Raw genomic sequence first — 18,475 nt, 5'->3', positions numbered from 1 at the left:
ATCTCTCTATATCTATTCTATATGTATTATCACATATATCATATACTATTATATATCTCTATATATGTATCCCCTCTCTATACTATATCTAATATATATATATATATTAATATATATATATGTATATACATATATATATACACATATATAATACAGATACATACATATATATATATATATACTATATATATATATATATATATATATATAGGACAATATCAAAATGTTCTGATGCCAAAGTGAAAATCACAGCCACATTTAAATGCATAATGTACGCAAGTTGAGTTTCCTTGGAAACAACATGTACTCCTCCCATTAGCAACAACTTGGTGTACGACTTAAATGTAATATTTAACTCCAAATTATTACAATTGACACTATTTCTTAGTCTTGCAAGACTAGTAATGGACAAGGGAACCTTTTACAGCCATATTTCAAGCCTGTGGGGAGTCTAATGTTTTTGGATGGCCCTTCACTTTGAAATCGTGAAAGCTTTTGGAGAGACCGTAACCAGTTTTATAAGGAGTTTTAAATCTCGTTGGTTCTCCTTCCAGGAACACGGCAGTGAAGTGATAACCATCGTGAACCCTGCTCAGTTCCCAGAAAAATCCGTTGTGTCGGAGTATTTGGAGCCCATGGTGCTGGGGACCATCATCACTCCAGATACTTACACCGGCAAGATTATGACTCTCTCCTTGGTAAGAGGGAAATGATCTGTCGTCTATACTGTTGAACCTGAATGTGTTGTTTCCGCACCATATGGAGGCTCAGTTCATTTACCTCTAACACGTGTAAATTCATGCAAAATGATCTCATATTGTTGTGTCCTTAAAGAAACGCAGAGGGATCCAAAAAAACATGGTGTACATCGACGAGCAGCGCGTCATGATGAAGTACCTCTTCCCTTTGAATGAAATCGTTGTGGATTTCTACGATAACCTCAAATCGCTGTCTTCTGGATATGCCAGGTAAAACTAAGCAAGTACGACGTTGTGTTATGGAATCACTTCACACTGGAAGACAGCAAAGCTACCCTACGGAGAAATCTGTTTGGTTAACTAAAGCTGCTTAAAAACAGCAATGTAAATACAATGTGTGATACGAAATTAAAACTAAATCTTATAGCAAAAGTCACATGCTTTGCAATCTTACTGTATTATTGATGGTAGGTGGTGAAAAGTTATGTCTTTGTGTATTGAATGAAGTTACATTATATCTTCAGAGCAGTGAAGTCAATTCAAAACTTGTTGTCAAAGGATAATTAAATTATTTGGAAAAATGTCAGTGAATCCAGTAAATCCAACACTGACACGCCAACGTTTCCCTTTTAATGCCATAGTTTCCCTTCCACTGCACCTTTCCTCGTGTCTTCCATTCAACCATGTTAGATAAAAGTCTTTCATGAAATATTGCATCACTTTTGACTGAATCCCATGATTTTATCTCCCTTAGCTTTGACTATGAGAACGCAGACTATCAGGCTGCTGATTTGATAAAGATGAATTTTCTGATTAACGGGGAGCCTGTGGAAGAACTCATCACCATTGTGCACAGGTACAGTATGTTTGAAATCACTAAATATTTTGGGAAAGAAGTTCTAACCGGTCTCAGGAGGTGAAACCCTGACGCTTCCTTTCTCTGTCAGCTGCGTCCCGTAGCCTAATTATTAATGCTGGCACATTTTGACGAGTTTACATAATTTCAGGGTTATATGGTCTTTCATTACTTTAGTAATTCTTCTCAGCCTATGGCGCATGAAATGTAATTCAACAGCCAGGATAACATAAAAAAGAAAAATGGCCTATTGGCAGCCAGTGTTGACATCATTATTACAATGACCTTACACATCGGACAAGGACTTCATTCCATTTGTGACAAGGACAATAGTGAAAAGTGATGACGCACAGCAGATCTGTATTTAATGTACTTATATCCAAAGCCAGTAGACTTTAATAATTGAAGGGCGCTACACTTCACCAACGATGGCTGCTCTCAGATCATCTATACTGGCCGCCTGGGAGCCGAGCGTTGTTCTTTAAGGGACCAATCACAGAGCAGCATATCCCGAGTGAGGCTCGGATGTCCTGTCAGGCAGAGAAGCCATTTACATCTGTTTTGATATAGAGGCTTTTATTCAAAGTACTTAATAGTATGACGGGCACACAGTCGTATAGTGAAGCTCACCTTTACCTATTAAAGGAATAGTTTTCTGAAATATGCCTGTTAACGTTCTTGTTGTGAGTTTGATGAGAAAATGAACAACACTTTCATGTCTGCACGTTGTGTTTGGAGCTGGAACTAAGGTGGTGCAGGTGTTTAGTCTAGCGTCACAGAGAGGGAAAGAAAGGGAATAGCTAGCCCGGCTCTGTTCAAAGTAAAGAGATACTAAAGTACGACGGGCGTATTCGGGCCATTGTTGGTAAAAACATGTTCGAGATTAAATACGTGAATTTACAAGAAACAAACTAAAATATTCTCTAAGAATTTACAGACGCCGCTCCTGCCGTGTATTAGGCCTGCAGTGGATGACCCAATCAAATGTATACTTTGCAAGCCCATTTAGCAATAAGGAAATGCTTGTGATATTTGCCCAGAGTCACCATATTATCATATCATCTGGACTTTGAAGAGACATTGATTTGGGCCTTTTCAGAAGAAAACAACATACTGATTTAGATGAGGTGATAGTTTTTGTGCATCGGGAACTACAACACAATCCACAGATGAAGTATGTTTCATACCGTTGCACCGCCTCACTAACGTGTGCAACGTGTAGCTTTCCCTGTTTAGCGTCTGTTGTGTGATGAAGCTGATCCAACCCTGCAAAGTGAAGCCATGTGGTTCCTTCCTTGTTTTTGTTTTAGCAATGAGTTTTGTCCTCATATATTTACAACTTACATCTCAGATTCTTAATATTAGCACCGTCCTTAATTTGTTTGCTTTTTTTACCAGCAATTATTCCAAACGGAAACATACTAGCATGTACTTTTCTTTGGCACGACCGCTGTTTTTGTTATTAAACTTTGGACAGATCTGAGCTAGCTGTTTCCAGTCTTTATGCTAAGCTAGGGTAACCACCTCCTGGCTGTAGCTTTATATTGAATGTATACTGTCATTATCAGCTACTGTATGTATGTATTGAGGTGAGTCCAGTAGATTTTATGGATCGCACTCCTTGCTGGTCGAGCAGAGCAGCAGCATTTCACAATTGTTTAGTTCTGACAGGTGTGTTTTCATTCCAGAGACCATGCGTACAACACAGGGAAAGCCATGTGTGAGCGACTCAAAGAATCCATACCAAGGCAGATGTTTGAGGTGGCTGTACAGGCGGCTATTGGAAGTAAGATCATCGCGAGGGAAACGTAAGTACAACATCATGCAGCGTTAAGCTTAAGACTTTGTGTGAGATGCAAATCAATGCGTAAATATAAAGCACTATGAATTGTATTTAATGTATAAATGCTAAATATGTAAATGTGCCTTACAAAGGTGTCATGACAATTTTTGCCTCTTTCAGGATTAAGGCGTACAAAAAAAATGTTCTCGCTAAATGTGTAAGTAAAAGTTTTTCTTAACTCAAAAGTTGTTGAATCTGCAAATGAACCACAAACACTTAGATTGAATTCTATATGTATTTTGTCTTGGTAGTACGGAGGTGACATAACACGGAAGATGAAGCTGCTGAGGAGACAGGCAGAGGGTAAAAAGAAGTTGCGGCGCATCGGCTGTGTGGAAGTTCCCAAAGACGCCTTCATTAATGTCCTGAAGAGGAAAGACTAATATACTGTTGGTTCACTATTGTATAGTGATGTCATTATTATATTAATCTGGTATTTATTGTTGAAAGGCCCTGCTAGATTTTCTATGAATAAAGTGGCCATTGGATCTGCAAACTGCTGTTATTGTCTTTTCTTCGTCTCTGTCTCACCTTTAACAGATGTATTATATGTACAGTATATAGAAACGTGTATACATAGATATTTGTCAGGAGATGAATTTAAACATTACGTGTTGTTCATCTCCAATTATTCTAACACTTCTGATTGTGATCCTGATTTCAATCTATCATAGTTATTAAATAGAAGAGTGTTGATCCTTATTTTATATTCAGGAAATGATAATGCATAATTCATTATTGAATGTGTTGTTATTTCATCAGCGCACATGCTACTGTATACAGTGCAGTATGATTGCATTCTGAGAGGTCTCTTCAAATTAATTGATACATTTGATCATTCGCTGGTTATTTAGGTCATTTCTTCTCTGACTGTATTTTATATACTGACTGATTAAGCAGCAAAAACAAACTGATAGATTCGCCGACAATTTAAAGAATATTTTTCAGTGTAATTGTATTATGTATATATGTGAATATGTATTCAGTAAAACATTGTTAATGCCTGTGGAAACAATTCCCATCTACAACACCATATATGCTCATTTGATCATGGAAGTTCTGAAGATTGTAGATCGTGAATGAAAAGATTAACGGGACAAAGTAGCAGTGTTTCCAGGAGATGGCAGCAACAGCTCAAACCCACAAAACAGCTGAAAGGAAGTTCATTTCATCCTGAGCTCATTTAATTATTTATAATTCATTTCCATACATGTCAGGTTTGAATCGTATAAAACTCCTGACAGTCCACTAACCTTCTACCCAGCAGATATAGTGGCTCGATTAAAACGTCTCATTGTCCCTGTAAGATGCCCTTTGCACTTGGCAACTTAAAGCAAGTCTGATTTAATGGGTATTTTAGTTACAGTGAAAGGTGGGGGGGCACATTTTGAGAAGATGGAGTTCAGCAGTGTGCAGTGAAATCAAATGAAAACACTTGAAATGTTTAGACTGTCGGTTAAAGTTTAGCATTAGACCTTTTCATCGCAAGACATTTGGACATGTTAGCAGGAAAATACTTATTAACATTGATTGCTAAGTCAAACTGACAATATGAATTAAATTCTATTAAATGAACAAGTACGATTTCACAGCCTATTGTGCTGTTAAACTGAGATTGTTTTAACTTTATATTTTCTTAACAGCTTTTTTCCAGCTATTTTTTGATGTTTTGACATTTGATTTCAGTATATTTAATAATATTCAGATGTGACTCAACTCGGTTTAACGAGACAGTATGTGGCCTTGTTTTAGTTTTTTTTAAATTAAATTAGATTAGATATTAGATTTTATGTGATACTGTTGATCATACTCGTATTACATTATTTTGGTCGATTACAATTGGTAATTTGGTCTCATATTTCAAGATTGATGTTAAAACTAAATAAATAAATATTTACTTTATTTAATTTTAAATAAACGGCAGCAAGGTTTACACCTGTACCTGCAATGGTTAGGTCTGAGCTTAATTAGGTTTTTACAACATACTGTTGTATTTAAATATTTGTATTTATTTATTATGTTGTCATTTTTAAAATGGTTTATATCTTGTATTCCTTGTATACATGGAGAAATAATTTCATTAAAGATTTGTATTGTTTCCTTCACAGACATAAAACAGATATGAATGTTCACAAAATAGAACAACACAACATAAATTCAGTTTAGATAACTAAGTAAAGACTACAATAACAACAACAGCAGGTATACATAAATAAAAACTACCTGCTAGAGGGGAACATTACATTGTCTCAAATTGTCTTTATAAAAGCGTATTTGTCTTGATTGTCTCTTCGTAATACCCGTAGTTCCATGCTATCAATGCGGAAGCAACTATGAATGGCTACATCGCTAACTGGTATTAGTGTTTTTATTCTTAATTACAGCCAAACATATACAATATAGAGGCCGTTTATTCAATACCGAGACAAGTCGCTTTGTAATACGTCGTTTGACACTGTGTCCATCTGAAAATGGATTGTTATGGCTTTTTATCTCCTATATTTGGGTAAACTGTGCACGAAGCGTCATGTCGGTTGCTAGCTAGCAAGTTATCTTCACTAACAAACTCGCCCCTTAAAGTGTCCGTCAACCAGCAAAATGAAAGTACGCTCGTCTGTGTTTGCCTCGTTCATTTTAATATTTGAAGTGATTGGCGTTGCCCTCTTCCTGCGGGGATTTTTCCCTGTACCTCTTAAGTCTTCCGTCTCATCCAAGAACAAGCTGTCAGATCTGCCGGCGGAGCCGCTGACAGGTGAGCTCACGCAGACGTACCTGTGTGTTAATGTGTGCGAGAGTTTCTGCACTGGTGACGGTAATCTGTCAAAAACTCATAAACATGTCTTTGATTACAGGAAGCTCTCCTAACTCCTCTCGTCTGCCCCAACCCCTTTTTAAAAGGGTAGTTATAATGTTAGTGGATGCTCTCCGGGAGGACTTTGTGTTTGGACCCAATGGTCGCATGTATATGCCCTACACCAGACACCTGGTGGAGAGAGGCTCCTCGCACAGCTTTGTGGCCAAGGCAAGACCTCCGACCGTCACCATGCCCAGGATCAAGGTAAGATGTTAACTGTGTCACTCATAAAGAGGAGTTTCAAATGAGATGAGATACAACTTAATTTATCCTCGGGCTGGGCAATATGGAGAAAATCAAATATCCCAATATTATTGACCAAAAATACCTCAATATCAATTTTGCGACGATATTGTAGGGTAGACTTACTGCTTACACAATGAGATGTTTGATAATCATCAGTCGTGGATATAATGACTAAGAGGGTAAAGGCAAATAATAGAACAGTGTGATAAGTTCAGACAATTGCATCACTTTACTGTAATGCAGTCTTTAAAACCAGAAAACAACAACACTTCTGCAATATTAAAATATCCAAAATCTAAGACAACATCTAGTCTCATATCACAATGTTGGGTTAGTGCCGCAGTTGCAATACAAATTCAGAAGAGTGCAAATATAAAGTCTAAGATATGTATGTATGTTGTATGTATGTATGTATGTGTATATAGATATAGATATAGATATATATATATATATATATATATATATATATATATATATATATATATATATATATATATATATATATATATATATCTATATATATATATATATCTAGAAGATATATATATATATATCTAGAGATATATATATATATATCTAGAGATATATATATATATATCTCTAGATATATATATATATATCTCTAGATATATATATATATATCTCTAGATATATATATATATATATATCTCTAGATATATATATATATATATCTCCTAGATATATATATATATATCTCTAGATATAGATATATATATATATATATATATATATATATATATATATATATATATATCTATATATATATATATATATATATATATATATATAGAGATATATATATATATATATATATATATAGCGATATATAATATATATATATAATATATATAGAGATATATATATTACTATCTATATTATATATATATATATATATATATATATATATAGATATTAGATATATATATAGATATATATATATATATATATATATATATATATATATATATATATATATATATATCACTGAAACAGACTGTAGATCCAAAAGATCAGATCTGGATCTAGATCAGTCTGGTGTTATTATTATTGAAACAAAATCTCAACAAATCTCATAAGACTAAAGCCGACCATGTGTTAGTCCGTCTCTGGATACTTCCTGATTTCCCTAACCTGTCTGTGCCTCTCAGCCTCACCCCCATCGTGTTCTTCTGATCACAAATATATAGTTTGTTTAAAAAAATTAAAAAAACATTGCACATGACATACGTGTTAGTGGTCAGGTAAACTGTGATATACTGACAGAGACACAACATGAAACAAGCCCTCCATCTTCCCAAAGTCCCGAGCAACCCCAGAGACGGATCACTGAATGTGCAAACGATGTAGTTTTATTTATGGTCTCAGATCGTTTTCAGCATTCACAGCGGGCCAAGGCCAACAAATCAAAACGCCTCTAAACTTCAGAAGCAACCAATGTAACCTGAAGATAATAAAAGAAAGAACATCAATCAGTAACCTCGCTAATGTATGTACACTGGAGAAAACAAGATTAACAAAATAGGCAGTCCATCCCTACTATCTCATCATTATTTCTAAAGCTCCATGTGCTTATTATGGCCGGTTGGGAGATGAGGAAGATGCGTCTTTCCTCTGCGCCCGAGGGGACGCCGTCTTGGCTCTTTTTGTAGTGAGCCGTCATCAATAGGTGCCAATAACCTGCCGGAGCTGCGGAACAGTGGGCTCCTCGTCCTGGCACACACCTATCTGCATACACACACAGACGCCTTGCACACATTCAAGACACTTTGGCAGCAAAATTCGAACACAGTCGTAACACCAGTATATTAGCTTTATCTAGCTAAAGCTAATGCAGCAGCCCCGCAGTAAATCCAAATGTTCAGTGATGTTGGAACTGATTCAGAAATGTGTTGATTCAACTGAAGGCTGCCGTTTGTGCCCCGTTGTGTGATACTGAGGTGTTTCTAACACTTTGTCCACTCCTGATATCAGTGAGGGTTTATATCTTACCCTTACATGAACAAGCCCCAACTTGAGTTTACATTTTTAAAACCCTGAAATAAGTTTATCCTGGAATAAATTGAGTTTAAATGTCGTGGCTTAACGATGCTATCTAATTACTAAATGACAGTGATATCAGATCAATTTGTGAAAATATTTAATAAATTATTTTTTTATCAATTATTTGCATGTGAAAGTCCTGCTGAAACAATAAGTCGACTTAATCACATGACAAAATTAATCAAAAACTAAACTAAACTGAACTGAATCGCTCTGAAATTAGATGATTTGCTGTCTTTCTCTGTTTTATATCATTATAAATTAAATATTTTTAGGTTTTGGACTGTTGGTCATACACAAGAAGCAATTTTGGAAGTTGTCTCCTTGGGCTCGTGGAAAACATGCCTTGTAATGAGTTAAACAGCTGAAAAGATAAAGTTTCTTTAGGAATATTTCATCTAGCCCATCATAAGAGATGCAAGTGTTGGAACCACAAAATGCCAGAAATGCCTCAGTATTCCTGTAAGCGTATTCTCAGTAAAGGACATTTTGAGATAGGTGCTAAGTTTTCTGCCTACAACTGCAAATAGGGTAACATGCATCATCACCTTGAGAGTATTTGAGGGAGCAGAGCCAGAAGGCTTGCAGTTCCATGACAAATTGTTTGTGTTGATACGCACTAAGATTGCAAGCAGGCTGGGAAAGAGTGTTGTTGACAGTGTTGCTGGAGAGTTTTTGCAAAGAAAGTGATTTTCCAGGAAAAAGAGCAGCTCAGTCTCGTCCGCACGGCTGCTGGGCAGCGCTGAGGTGGGAAGGCATCTAACTGAAGTTGTCAGGTGAAACAGAATATTCAGCCTGAGTGTCGGGGCAGAATAAAAGGCAGCATTCATGCTTTAGCAGTGGTGGGAGAAACTGGGTTGTGCTGACAGCGTCAAGCTGTTTTTAAAGATGGAAGAAGATTGGAGCTAAAACTCAGCCGCAGAGTTGAAGATGCACAATGTGGACAGATTCCTCCTCAGTGACGTCTGATGAATGTGGCCAGACAGGTAGGACGAGGCCCATGAGAGTGCAGACTCAGCACTCTTCAGGTCAGCGAGGGCAGCAAACAGCATGTGTTGGTGGACAGTGTTGAAGACAGCAGACAGGATAAGTGCTGAAAACAAGAAGAAGAAACTCAGGAGGAGAAACAGGATTTCAGTAAAAACAGGAGCCCAGTGTCACTAATAATAAAAGCCTCTCTGAAGCCTGACCCAACAGCATGGTGAGCTGAGGGCGCCGCTTACGATCACTTTCATTATTCATTTATATAAAGATTTTTTTATTTAGCCTATAAAATGTCAACACTAATGACAAACACCTGTTATCAGAATTAATACTAAATAAATAAATAAATAAAAGCAAGCAATTTTTTAAAATACAGTATGTGAAAGTGTCCAACTACGGCTCCAATTATCTTCCTTTCAACCAAATTTGTTTTCATTATCAAATAATTGTTTTTTCTACAAGATGTCAGAAAATAATGAAAAATGCTAATCCCAATTCTTCAAAGCTCAAGGTGATGCCTTATCGCCTGACCGACACGCCAAAACCTGAAATGTATTTACTTAACGACCACAGAAGACAAAAGAGCAGGAAGTGCTCACAGCTGAGAAACTCTTCAAACATGAGACTGAAAAGCAGAAAAATCCTTAAACTGTAAAAGTTGAAATTAGGGAATGTTTGGTGTTTTGCTGAAGAAATGACTGAATAGAACAATAAAAAAAGCAGATTATTTTTCTGTTCCAACTAATTGCTTCAGCTCTAGTCTATAAGATGTCTGAAAAAAGCCTATAGAACAATTTCACTGAGTCCAAGGTGATGTATTCAGCTGCTTGTTTTATATGACCAACTGTGATGAATATGTAATGTATTATGACAGAAAAGCCTTAAATCCTCATTTGTGAGTGTAGCAACTAGAGAATTGATTGAATTTATTTAAACAAGTGCAAACTCCCAATGACTGCAACCACATACGTGCATCATGCAAGTGTCTGCAAATCAAATGTATTAAGTTTCCACATATATTGAGAGGTAGAGGTGAGTACATTTAATTTCAAAAGACACAAGTTAATAAATGGATGGACGAACGCTTTTCTTGAACAGAATTAACTCTTGTTTCAAGGAGGAGTTGGCTGTCATGAAGCAGGTCAACGATGATGTGGAGGAGGGATGACGGGATAAAGCTGAGAGGATTGAGGTGGACTTGCAAGGAGACAGATGTTCCATCCTAATCCACGGGGTTTAGAGAAGGATGCTGTGATGATGGAGGGGAAGGGGCCTTAAAGCAGCTTGCAAAAACAACTCTGAGTGCGAACCTTCTCAAAAGATTTGTCGACGGTAATAGAGTATGAAGAGGGAAATCGATAAGAAAGGAAATCCAAAATGAAATCTTTCTGATTTAGAAGCACAGGCATGAAGGGTTTATGTTGCAGCGGAGATGCACAGTACGGTCTATGAACAAGGAGAAGGGGAGGAATTTAACATTTACCAGCTGTCCAGAAAGGTGTGCGTTTGATTTGCAGGCTTGCTGAGAGCATACAGGTACATCTTTAACATCTTTAAGCCCTGCAGAAGGGCTTTTCTTTTTATGGGTCTGCTGGGCCGTTACAGTAAATCTGAAGTACTACAGCCTACAGTAGCGATGATGCTGCTTTATATTCTTTCTCATGTATTGACAAAGCTCTTCAAAATAAACGACTGGATGGTTGGTTATTACTTCTTGAAGCAGAGATCTAGTTTTGAGGGAACACAGATGAGAGCCCTCTGTAATGAAATCCCAAGATATCCACTCATTTAATTTCTTGGCACACTGTCACGCTGCAGCTGCTGCATCACACAAACAAGCCTTCGATCAGAGCTGTGATGCAACACATTACACTTCTGTGTTGGAGCACACAGCTCAGCTTAACATTAGACGTTGTGTTACTCAGAGTTTAATAACATCAGAAGTATTGAGGTTAACATTGTTCCGTCCCAGCGTTAAGGTTTTGTGACGCACCAGTAGGTGGCAGTACACACCAGCTGCCACTTACTGCCCACTATCACTGCATTGCACCCAATTAACTGGTATGACACAGCCAACTAACCTAAATCATAATCTCTCACGGCCATTAACTCACACACACATTAGCCCTAACACTCCTCCACTGTTTCTAATAATGCATATTAAAGGGTCAGGCACATGTACAGATCAGATGTTTTTGCAAATAAAATGTTATTAATTGTTTTACCGTAGACCTTTCACATCATTACACTCGTATACTTTCCCACATGTATAAGCACAGACTGTAAAATAATTGAAAAAAAGTACATGGCAAAATACAACAAACTGAAACATTATTCATTAATTAAAGAACAAACAACCACTACAAAAGGAGTATAAATAGTTAAGGAGATGTTGGGAACAGACTGGAAAACATAGAAAACACATTTATTGATCATCTTTACAGGACGACTGCTTCACAGTACATACGCAGTTCACAGTAGTTTCCTGTGTATGTTTGTATTTTATATTGAGGGCCAGGCAACAAACGAGTGTTGGAAACTCGGAAACCCTGTGGTCTCCCCACTAAATGTAATGGTTCCAATTTACTTGCTCTTTCTAACCACGACACAAAGAGTCCTGGATTCACACGTGGCCAATTGAGCCGGGCTCTCCGACTGGCACAGCAATCAGCGGACATTACTGAAGTGGTGGGTTTGGACAATGAATTCAGTTAATCATAACAGCAGCAGCAGTAATGTGGCTGTTTGGGAGGCTGGTATCTGCCTGGGTGGTACACACACAGTGCATGATTGGTCAACTGTATTATGTCCCGAGGTGTTATCTGGTAAAGACTGGAGGAGTAGAGCTGCAGCGATTAATCGTCTAATCGATTAGTTGATTGACAGAAATGTATCAATTGTTGAAGTAATTTCTTGCCAAAATGGCAGAAAATGCTGTTTCCTGTTTTTATATCATTATATATCTAGAAAACAATCTACAGATTAAGATATCAGTGCCTACAGAGAAGATCTTTTCAATGGAACAAAATCTTCCATTCAGTAGTGGGAAGTAAGTAAAAACTAAAATAAATCTTTTGCCAGGCTCGAGAGTGGAAGTCACAGCCCCTTCCGTCTGTTTTTTGGCACCTTTACACATTTTCATATCTGTGCCAGAGAGCGTCTGTATACCCCGCTGATATTGTATTATTTAAGCAGTGGCACATCACAAGCTTTGACACACTGTGAGCCCGTAGTTAGTATGTTGATGAGTCACTGATTCATTTGGGCAGCTCCTCAATGGGTTTTTGGGATCTGAATACATTTTTAAGATTTATCTGTGAACTTTTTCCACCAGGCTTTTGTATCGAGCTGATCGTTTTCTTTACACAAGAATTATCTCCATCAATATGCCCCCCCCCCCTGAGTTTATTATTGCGTAACAGCAAAGTGTTTTACCAGTTTGGCAAAAAATTGCCAGGGAGCGAGCAGGCAGAGAGAGAAGACTGAAGCATCCATCTCTCCCTGAAACAAACATCTGCACTATCAGGAGCAACAACAATCACAAGGAAGGAAGTGGTAAATAATTGAGCTCAGGAACAAAGCTTAGAAGATGAGGCTCCAAGTATCAGCTCCAGTCGACATCGCTGAAAGGCTTAAGACGTTACTCCGGCATAAAGTATGTTTATTAGATTGTCATTTTTAAATAGGAGACACAAACCTTTCAACGTGACACAAGAGAACTTTTCTCCCACACATCAAGACACAAATTGATAAAACGTTATTGTCCTCGGTATATTGAAATGTGATGGCGAGTAAAGAAAGGTTTGAAGCTTGCAGCAGCTCCCGAGGTTGTTTGTGGGGGTGTCGCACCTTTTTTTTTTCTTTAGTTTATTGCCGTTCGTCCCTTGCAACTGTGAAGTAGCCACGGAGTTGCTATAGAGCAGTTAAAGTGGTAATTCAACAGTAACCATGCACAAACTGCTACAAAGTGTTTTGCAAGCAAACTAAAGATTCAATATATAGAAACTGATAAGATGAACAAAATACCCAGATGTGAAATGAAAAGCGGGGTTTTACGAAGACAAACGCATCACCACTAAAACAGATAAAATTGTGTTTAAAGAAGTGTCGTATAAGATGACTTTCCCAGCTCCCTCGGCAGGTTCCTCTAACAGCCGGGACTCGCACAATAAAGGCTGGTCACCTCTGATTTTCACCTGGATTGCTGAGCGTCCCGCACGATCACAGACTTTGCTCGAGGCCGCTCACCGTTTGAATAACAGCGTTTCCTGCCAGCATCTGCGTACTCATCGCCTTCAGTGCATAAAGACGAGGCCTTTGTACTTCCCCCCTCGACGATGCACCAGGCTCTCTCCTGACTTCCAAAACAGGCTTTGTTTTTCTTGTCAGTCAAATGGGGGCCAGTGTTGTTATATTTCAGATTCCATGATGAAATCAGTAGAAACTGTACTTCATAAATATCAATCTACCTGATTCAGTTTCCATTTGTGGCAGCGAGATTGATTTGAGGATGTGGGACATAGTTTGGTTTTCAATGTTGGATCAAAGTAGTGACCAAGCAGATAAAAGGGGAATTGATTGATTCATTTTGTTTTTGAAGATCATAAAAACATATTTTACTGAACACTGTACTGCAGCACAAGTTTTAATTAGCTGGATTAATATGATGAAACCGTAAGGTTGTGTAACGCCATTAAAAGACAATTATTGTTCAAAGGACAATGACACAAACATATCCCTCCCCAGGCTCTCACCACTGGCAGTATCCCAGGCTTCATTGATGTGGTAATGAACCTGAATTCTCCTGCACTGCTGGAAGACAACCTCGTTTGGCAGGCCAAAACAGCAGGGAAGAGGATGGTCTTCTACGGAGATGACACCTGGGTGCGCCTCTTCCCCAAACACTTCATGGAGTACGATGGCACGACCTCCTTCTTTGTATCGGACTACACTGAGGTATGTGTGAACAGCCAGGGTTCGGCTGAATAGAAGATATAAGTGATGTGTTATTCTGCTAATATCAAAAGAATACATGCAGCCAGTAGCAGGTATGACACAGGTCATTAAACCATATAAAAAGAGAGCGGAAGGAAAACCTGTCATTTATAAAATATTTCTTTAGAAAATCCTCTCAATCCTCACTTTGAATATTCATGAACCACCTTGAATATTTAGATGCATTATACCACAATATAATTTACTTAAGTAGAAGTACCACATGATCACCATAGACTGTGTATTATAAGTGGACGTAGTGACTGTTTTAGAGTCTGCCATTTTGGCCGTCGCCATCTTTGTTTTTTGAAACCAGAAGTGACCATATTTGGACGAGAGTGGAGCGAGTCCCGGTGGGACTATGTGACATTAGCATAACAAATGCTAAATTACCCTCTAACAATAGGCTTAGTTAGTTTAGCCAGGTGTATCCGTGCCTCGGGATCCCCCAGTTGGAGCTGGAGGATGTGGCCCGGAGAAGGGGAGATTGGGGTTCCTTACTGGAGCTGCTTCCCCCGCGACCCGACCCCGGATAAGCGCTAGACGATGGATGGATGGAGGTGTAGCCGTAATTCACGTTAACGATGATATTAATTTGGATGCTAATTTTTGAACCGTGACAAACAGGCTTCTTTGTGTTTGTAATGTACTTACTGTAAAACATGAACAGACCTTTAGAGTCTTTTAGTGCAACAAGTTAAGCTAACAAGCCGGGTGTGGTGAGCGGAGACACCGAAACCTGCTAATCAGTGCTAACATACAAGTAAAACAATTATAGAATTTCACTCAACGAAAAACAGCAAGCCATATTATTTGTCCAATATTAGCATGAAAAATTCTCCAAAAGGCTTCAACACCACAAACATGGCGAGAAGTCAAGTTCAGTGACGTGAGTTAGCTGAGGTGACGGTAACAGACAACTAGCCACGTGTCACTCAAAGCGGCCATGCTATTAATTCTTTAATAAGCCTTAATATCATTTATTTGTGAGTTGTATGAAAATTCACCCGCCGTACAGTTGTCATGAACGGGGAAATTCTCCATAGATACCATAACCGTGTTTTTTGGTACCAGGCTGTAGACGTATTTATTTCTGATGTAAAGTTTGACATTTTAACACGAGGGTCTCTGGAGAATGACTCTCTTTTGGAGCCAGCCTCAAGTGGCCCTTCGAGGAACTGCAGTGTTTTGCCGCTTGAGGTTTATGTATATATTGTCTGGAAACATGCTGTGTATGTCTGGAAATGACTCAATCGCAGCATTATCTACGAGGCAAAGTGATCTGCATCAAAGAGAGGAAGCCAGCTGAGCAACCGGGGAGGCACAGAGATGGGATCACACAAAAAGCTGCTCATCAATTTGCTCCATATGCCATAGCTACAAATGTAGTGTAATATTTGCCTGATGATAATCAGATAATTATCAGACTCTATCGCAGCTTTGGGTAAAGCTCTCAGCTCAGCTTTTGTTTGCTCCAGGGACTGATTTTGAATAATATCAATCTAAGTTGGTTATCAGTTGAAATCCTGTGAATCAGTAAATGTGTATCTTTCATGCATCATGTCTCCATGTAGGTTGACAACAATGTGACCCGCCACCTGGATAGCACCCTCAAAAGAGACGACTGGGACATTTTGATCTTGCACTACCTCGGCCTCGACCACATCGGTCATATCAGCGGACCCCACAGTTCTCTCATCCAGCCCAAACTGATGGAGATGGACGACATCCTGAAGAAGATTCACAGTGCCCTCATCTCAAAGGTAACCTCTTGTCCTAATCTCTGTTTATATGAGTTTTTGCTGTGTGGAATTTGTGGCCGTGTTTGTTTTGTAAAAGTGTGTGTGTGTGTGTGTGTGTGTGTGTGTGTGTGTGTGTGTGTGTGTGTGTTGAGAAGGGGGACGCTCATAGTGATAAAAATAAACCTTTCACCTTATTGCTTTGCGTTTTATGCCTCGACACTGCCGGCAAACCCACTGTAGTTAAAAGTTATCCAGTACCTGGTGAACATAGTGGAGCATCTAGCACCTATAGAGCCTGACTAACTCGTCTAAAGAGACCAAAACAGAGCTAAAAGGAGAGTGAATATTGGTTACTAGAAACACATTCTAAAGTCTGCTCAACGTGTAAAGAGGTGACTCAATGAATCACCGAACCTTAATAAGGCCATAATATGTCAAGTGTATGTGTAATATTCAGATAGTTCTGCCCCCGGGTGACCAAAGAAAAGGCCAATGTATCTTTAAAAATCCCTATTGTCACAATCACTGTAGTATTTGTATTTTGTATTTTGTATTAGTATTTGATTGACTGACATGAGATGTATCAAATACAACCAGCAGATATTCTTTAAAACAGGGAGTTACTAAAGACACAACATTCATATTACAACCACGTGCAACTACTGTTTCCTTTGAATCTCTTGTGGAGGCAATTTGAGTGCGCCGAGGGAATGGCGGACTCTGCCACGAGCACCGAAGACTCTTGTATAGATATTATATCACAGAATGTAAATGCATTTGAATGGCTGTTGCTAAAAAAATTGTCAACCATAAAAAGTTAAAAACTGTTTTAATTTCATGAGAAGTTTTTCTCCTTAGTCTATTATTTACTCACTGTATTTGGATTTACTGGTTTGACTTCTTGATTTTCAATTGAAGTTAATTCAACTAATAGTAGTCAATGTCATTATATAGTTAATGCATTAGATGTGACGTAATGACCAATAGTTAATATATTAACTGATACTATCAGGTTTTTGTGATTGGTGTCATTTAATTACACAGATAATTTGCACTGTTTCCAGCAGTTATTATGTTATCTGTTGCAGCGACCACAGAGATTTAATAAACTGTTAAGCTTTTCTGTTATCTTTAATTTAGTCTCTGATCATCGTGCAAGTCTTGTGGCTTTGTTTTCTCTGCTGCGGTCCGACAGCTGTGCATGCATATTGTCTTTGTGCTGTGTGTGTGGTTGTTAATGGACATTGTTTCTTTTGTCACTCAGCTGCGTAGCTTGTATTTAGATTGTCAAGTCATGTCAGCACGAGCCTACAATCTCCCTTTTCTCTCTCATCCTTTTGCATCTTTGGAATAGCAGAGACGGGTCAAATGCAGATATCATTGTACACTTTTCGCTCTTTGAAAAAGATTCAGTGAAGGGTATGTCTGGAAATGTTGATGCGACATTTCACCACGTCCCCAGAAGCTGTTAATTTTGTCTTGTTAAATCCTGTCTCTGCAGGCTCATGGCGACATCTGTGTGTTTTGGGCAAAGGCAGCCCCATACGTGCTCCCAGTGAGCTTCTCCAATGTGTCTGAAAGTCTCGCTTCAGTCACATTTGTGAAAGCTGTTCTTTTCTACAGCAGCAGTGTGACCTAAATATAGAAACAGCCCAGTGGGGTCCCGCAGGATACCTTAGAAACTTATACCAAAAACAACTGTTTCCTCTGTAAGCACATGCTTTTACCATGTTGGATGACTTTTGACTTGTTTCTCTGCTGCATCCTTCGGTAGCTAAATGAATGATTGTTCCTGCTGCAGTGACGGAGAAGAGCAGGGTAGTATTCAAATGACAGCCCTCAAAGTTTCCGTTGTAATGTGATGCGCGGGGACTATTTCACTGAGTTCATATTAGGGGCAGAGACATGCTCTACCTGCAGAGTGGATGCACGCAAAACTCTCCATTAAAACGTGATTGGAAAGCAGGACCTGCTGGTCATAAAGACCCCCATCACACCTTTGTGTTAATGGAGATCGCATGGCCTCAATCTTCTCTTCTGGGTTTTTTACATTTACGGTTGAGCTGCTGCTTTTGCTGTTTGAAGTGCAAAACGTCTTAAAGCTGACCTGCAGAGCAGCCTGTAATCTGAGCCACGTATTTCAGAAGAGGGATAAATCAGTTGTACCTCTATTTTTCTGGTTTGTACCCTCTGTTA

At 38.4% G+C, this 18,475-nt stretch overlaps 2 protein-coding genes across 5 annotated transcripts in view; both read left to right on the top strand.

Annotated features, from left to right (window-relative positions):
- guf1 (GTP binding elongation factor GUF1) overlaps positions 1-3,891 on the top strand; it is a 13,748-nt gene extending 9,857 nt beyond the window's left edge. For all 3 annotated transcript variants that reach the window (XM_029441558.1, XM_029441557.1, XM_029441559.1), the window contains 6 exons: positions 555-698; positions 835-968; positions 1,453-1,554; positions 3,243-3,362; positions 3,518-3,554; positions 3,649-3,891. In XM_029441558.1, coding sequence (XP_029297418.1) covers positions 555-698; positions 835-968; positions 1,453-1,554; positions 3,243-3,362; positions 3,518-3,554; positions 3,649-3,780 — 669 coding nt within the window. In that variant the 3' untranslated portion in view covers positions 3,781-3,891. The remainder of the gene's footprint in view (positions 1-554; positions 699-834; positions 969-1,452; positions 1,555-3,242; positions 3,363-3,517; positions 3,555-3,648) is intronic.
- Positions 3,892-5,704: 1,813 nt separating this feature from the next.
- Positions 5,705-18,475, top strand: part of pigg (phosphatidylinositol glycan anchor biosynthesis class G (EMM blood group)) — a 66,237-nt gene continuing 53,466 nt past the window's right edge. For both annotated transcript variants that reach the window (XM_029441547.1, XM_029441548.1), the window contains exons 1-4: positions 5,705-6,149; positions 6,250-6,455; positions 14,289-14,498; positions 16,112-16,300. In XM_029441547.1, the coding sequence (XP_029297407.1) occupies positions 5,996-6,149; positions 6,250-6,455; positions 14,289-14,498; positions 16,112-16,300 (759 nt within the window). In that variant the 5' untranslated portion in view covers positions 5,705-5,995. The remainder of the gene's footprint in view (positions 6,150-6,249; positions 6,456-14,288; positions 14,499-16,111; positions 16,301-18,475) is intronic.

This window comes from Cottoperca gobio, chromosome 10, assembly GCF_900634415.1.
Source record: "Cottoperca gobio chromosome 10, fCotGob3.1, whole genome shotgun sequence".
Taxonomy (NCBI): domain Eukaryota; kingdom Metazoa; phylum Chordata; class Actinopteri; order Perciformes; family Bovichtidae; genus Cottoperca; species Cottoperca gobio.
Note: the sequence above shows the minus strand (reverse complement) of the source record. Positions and strands in the feature narration are given on the sequence as shown.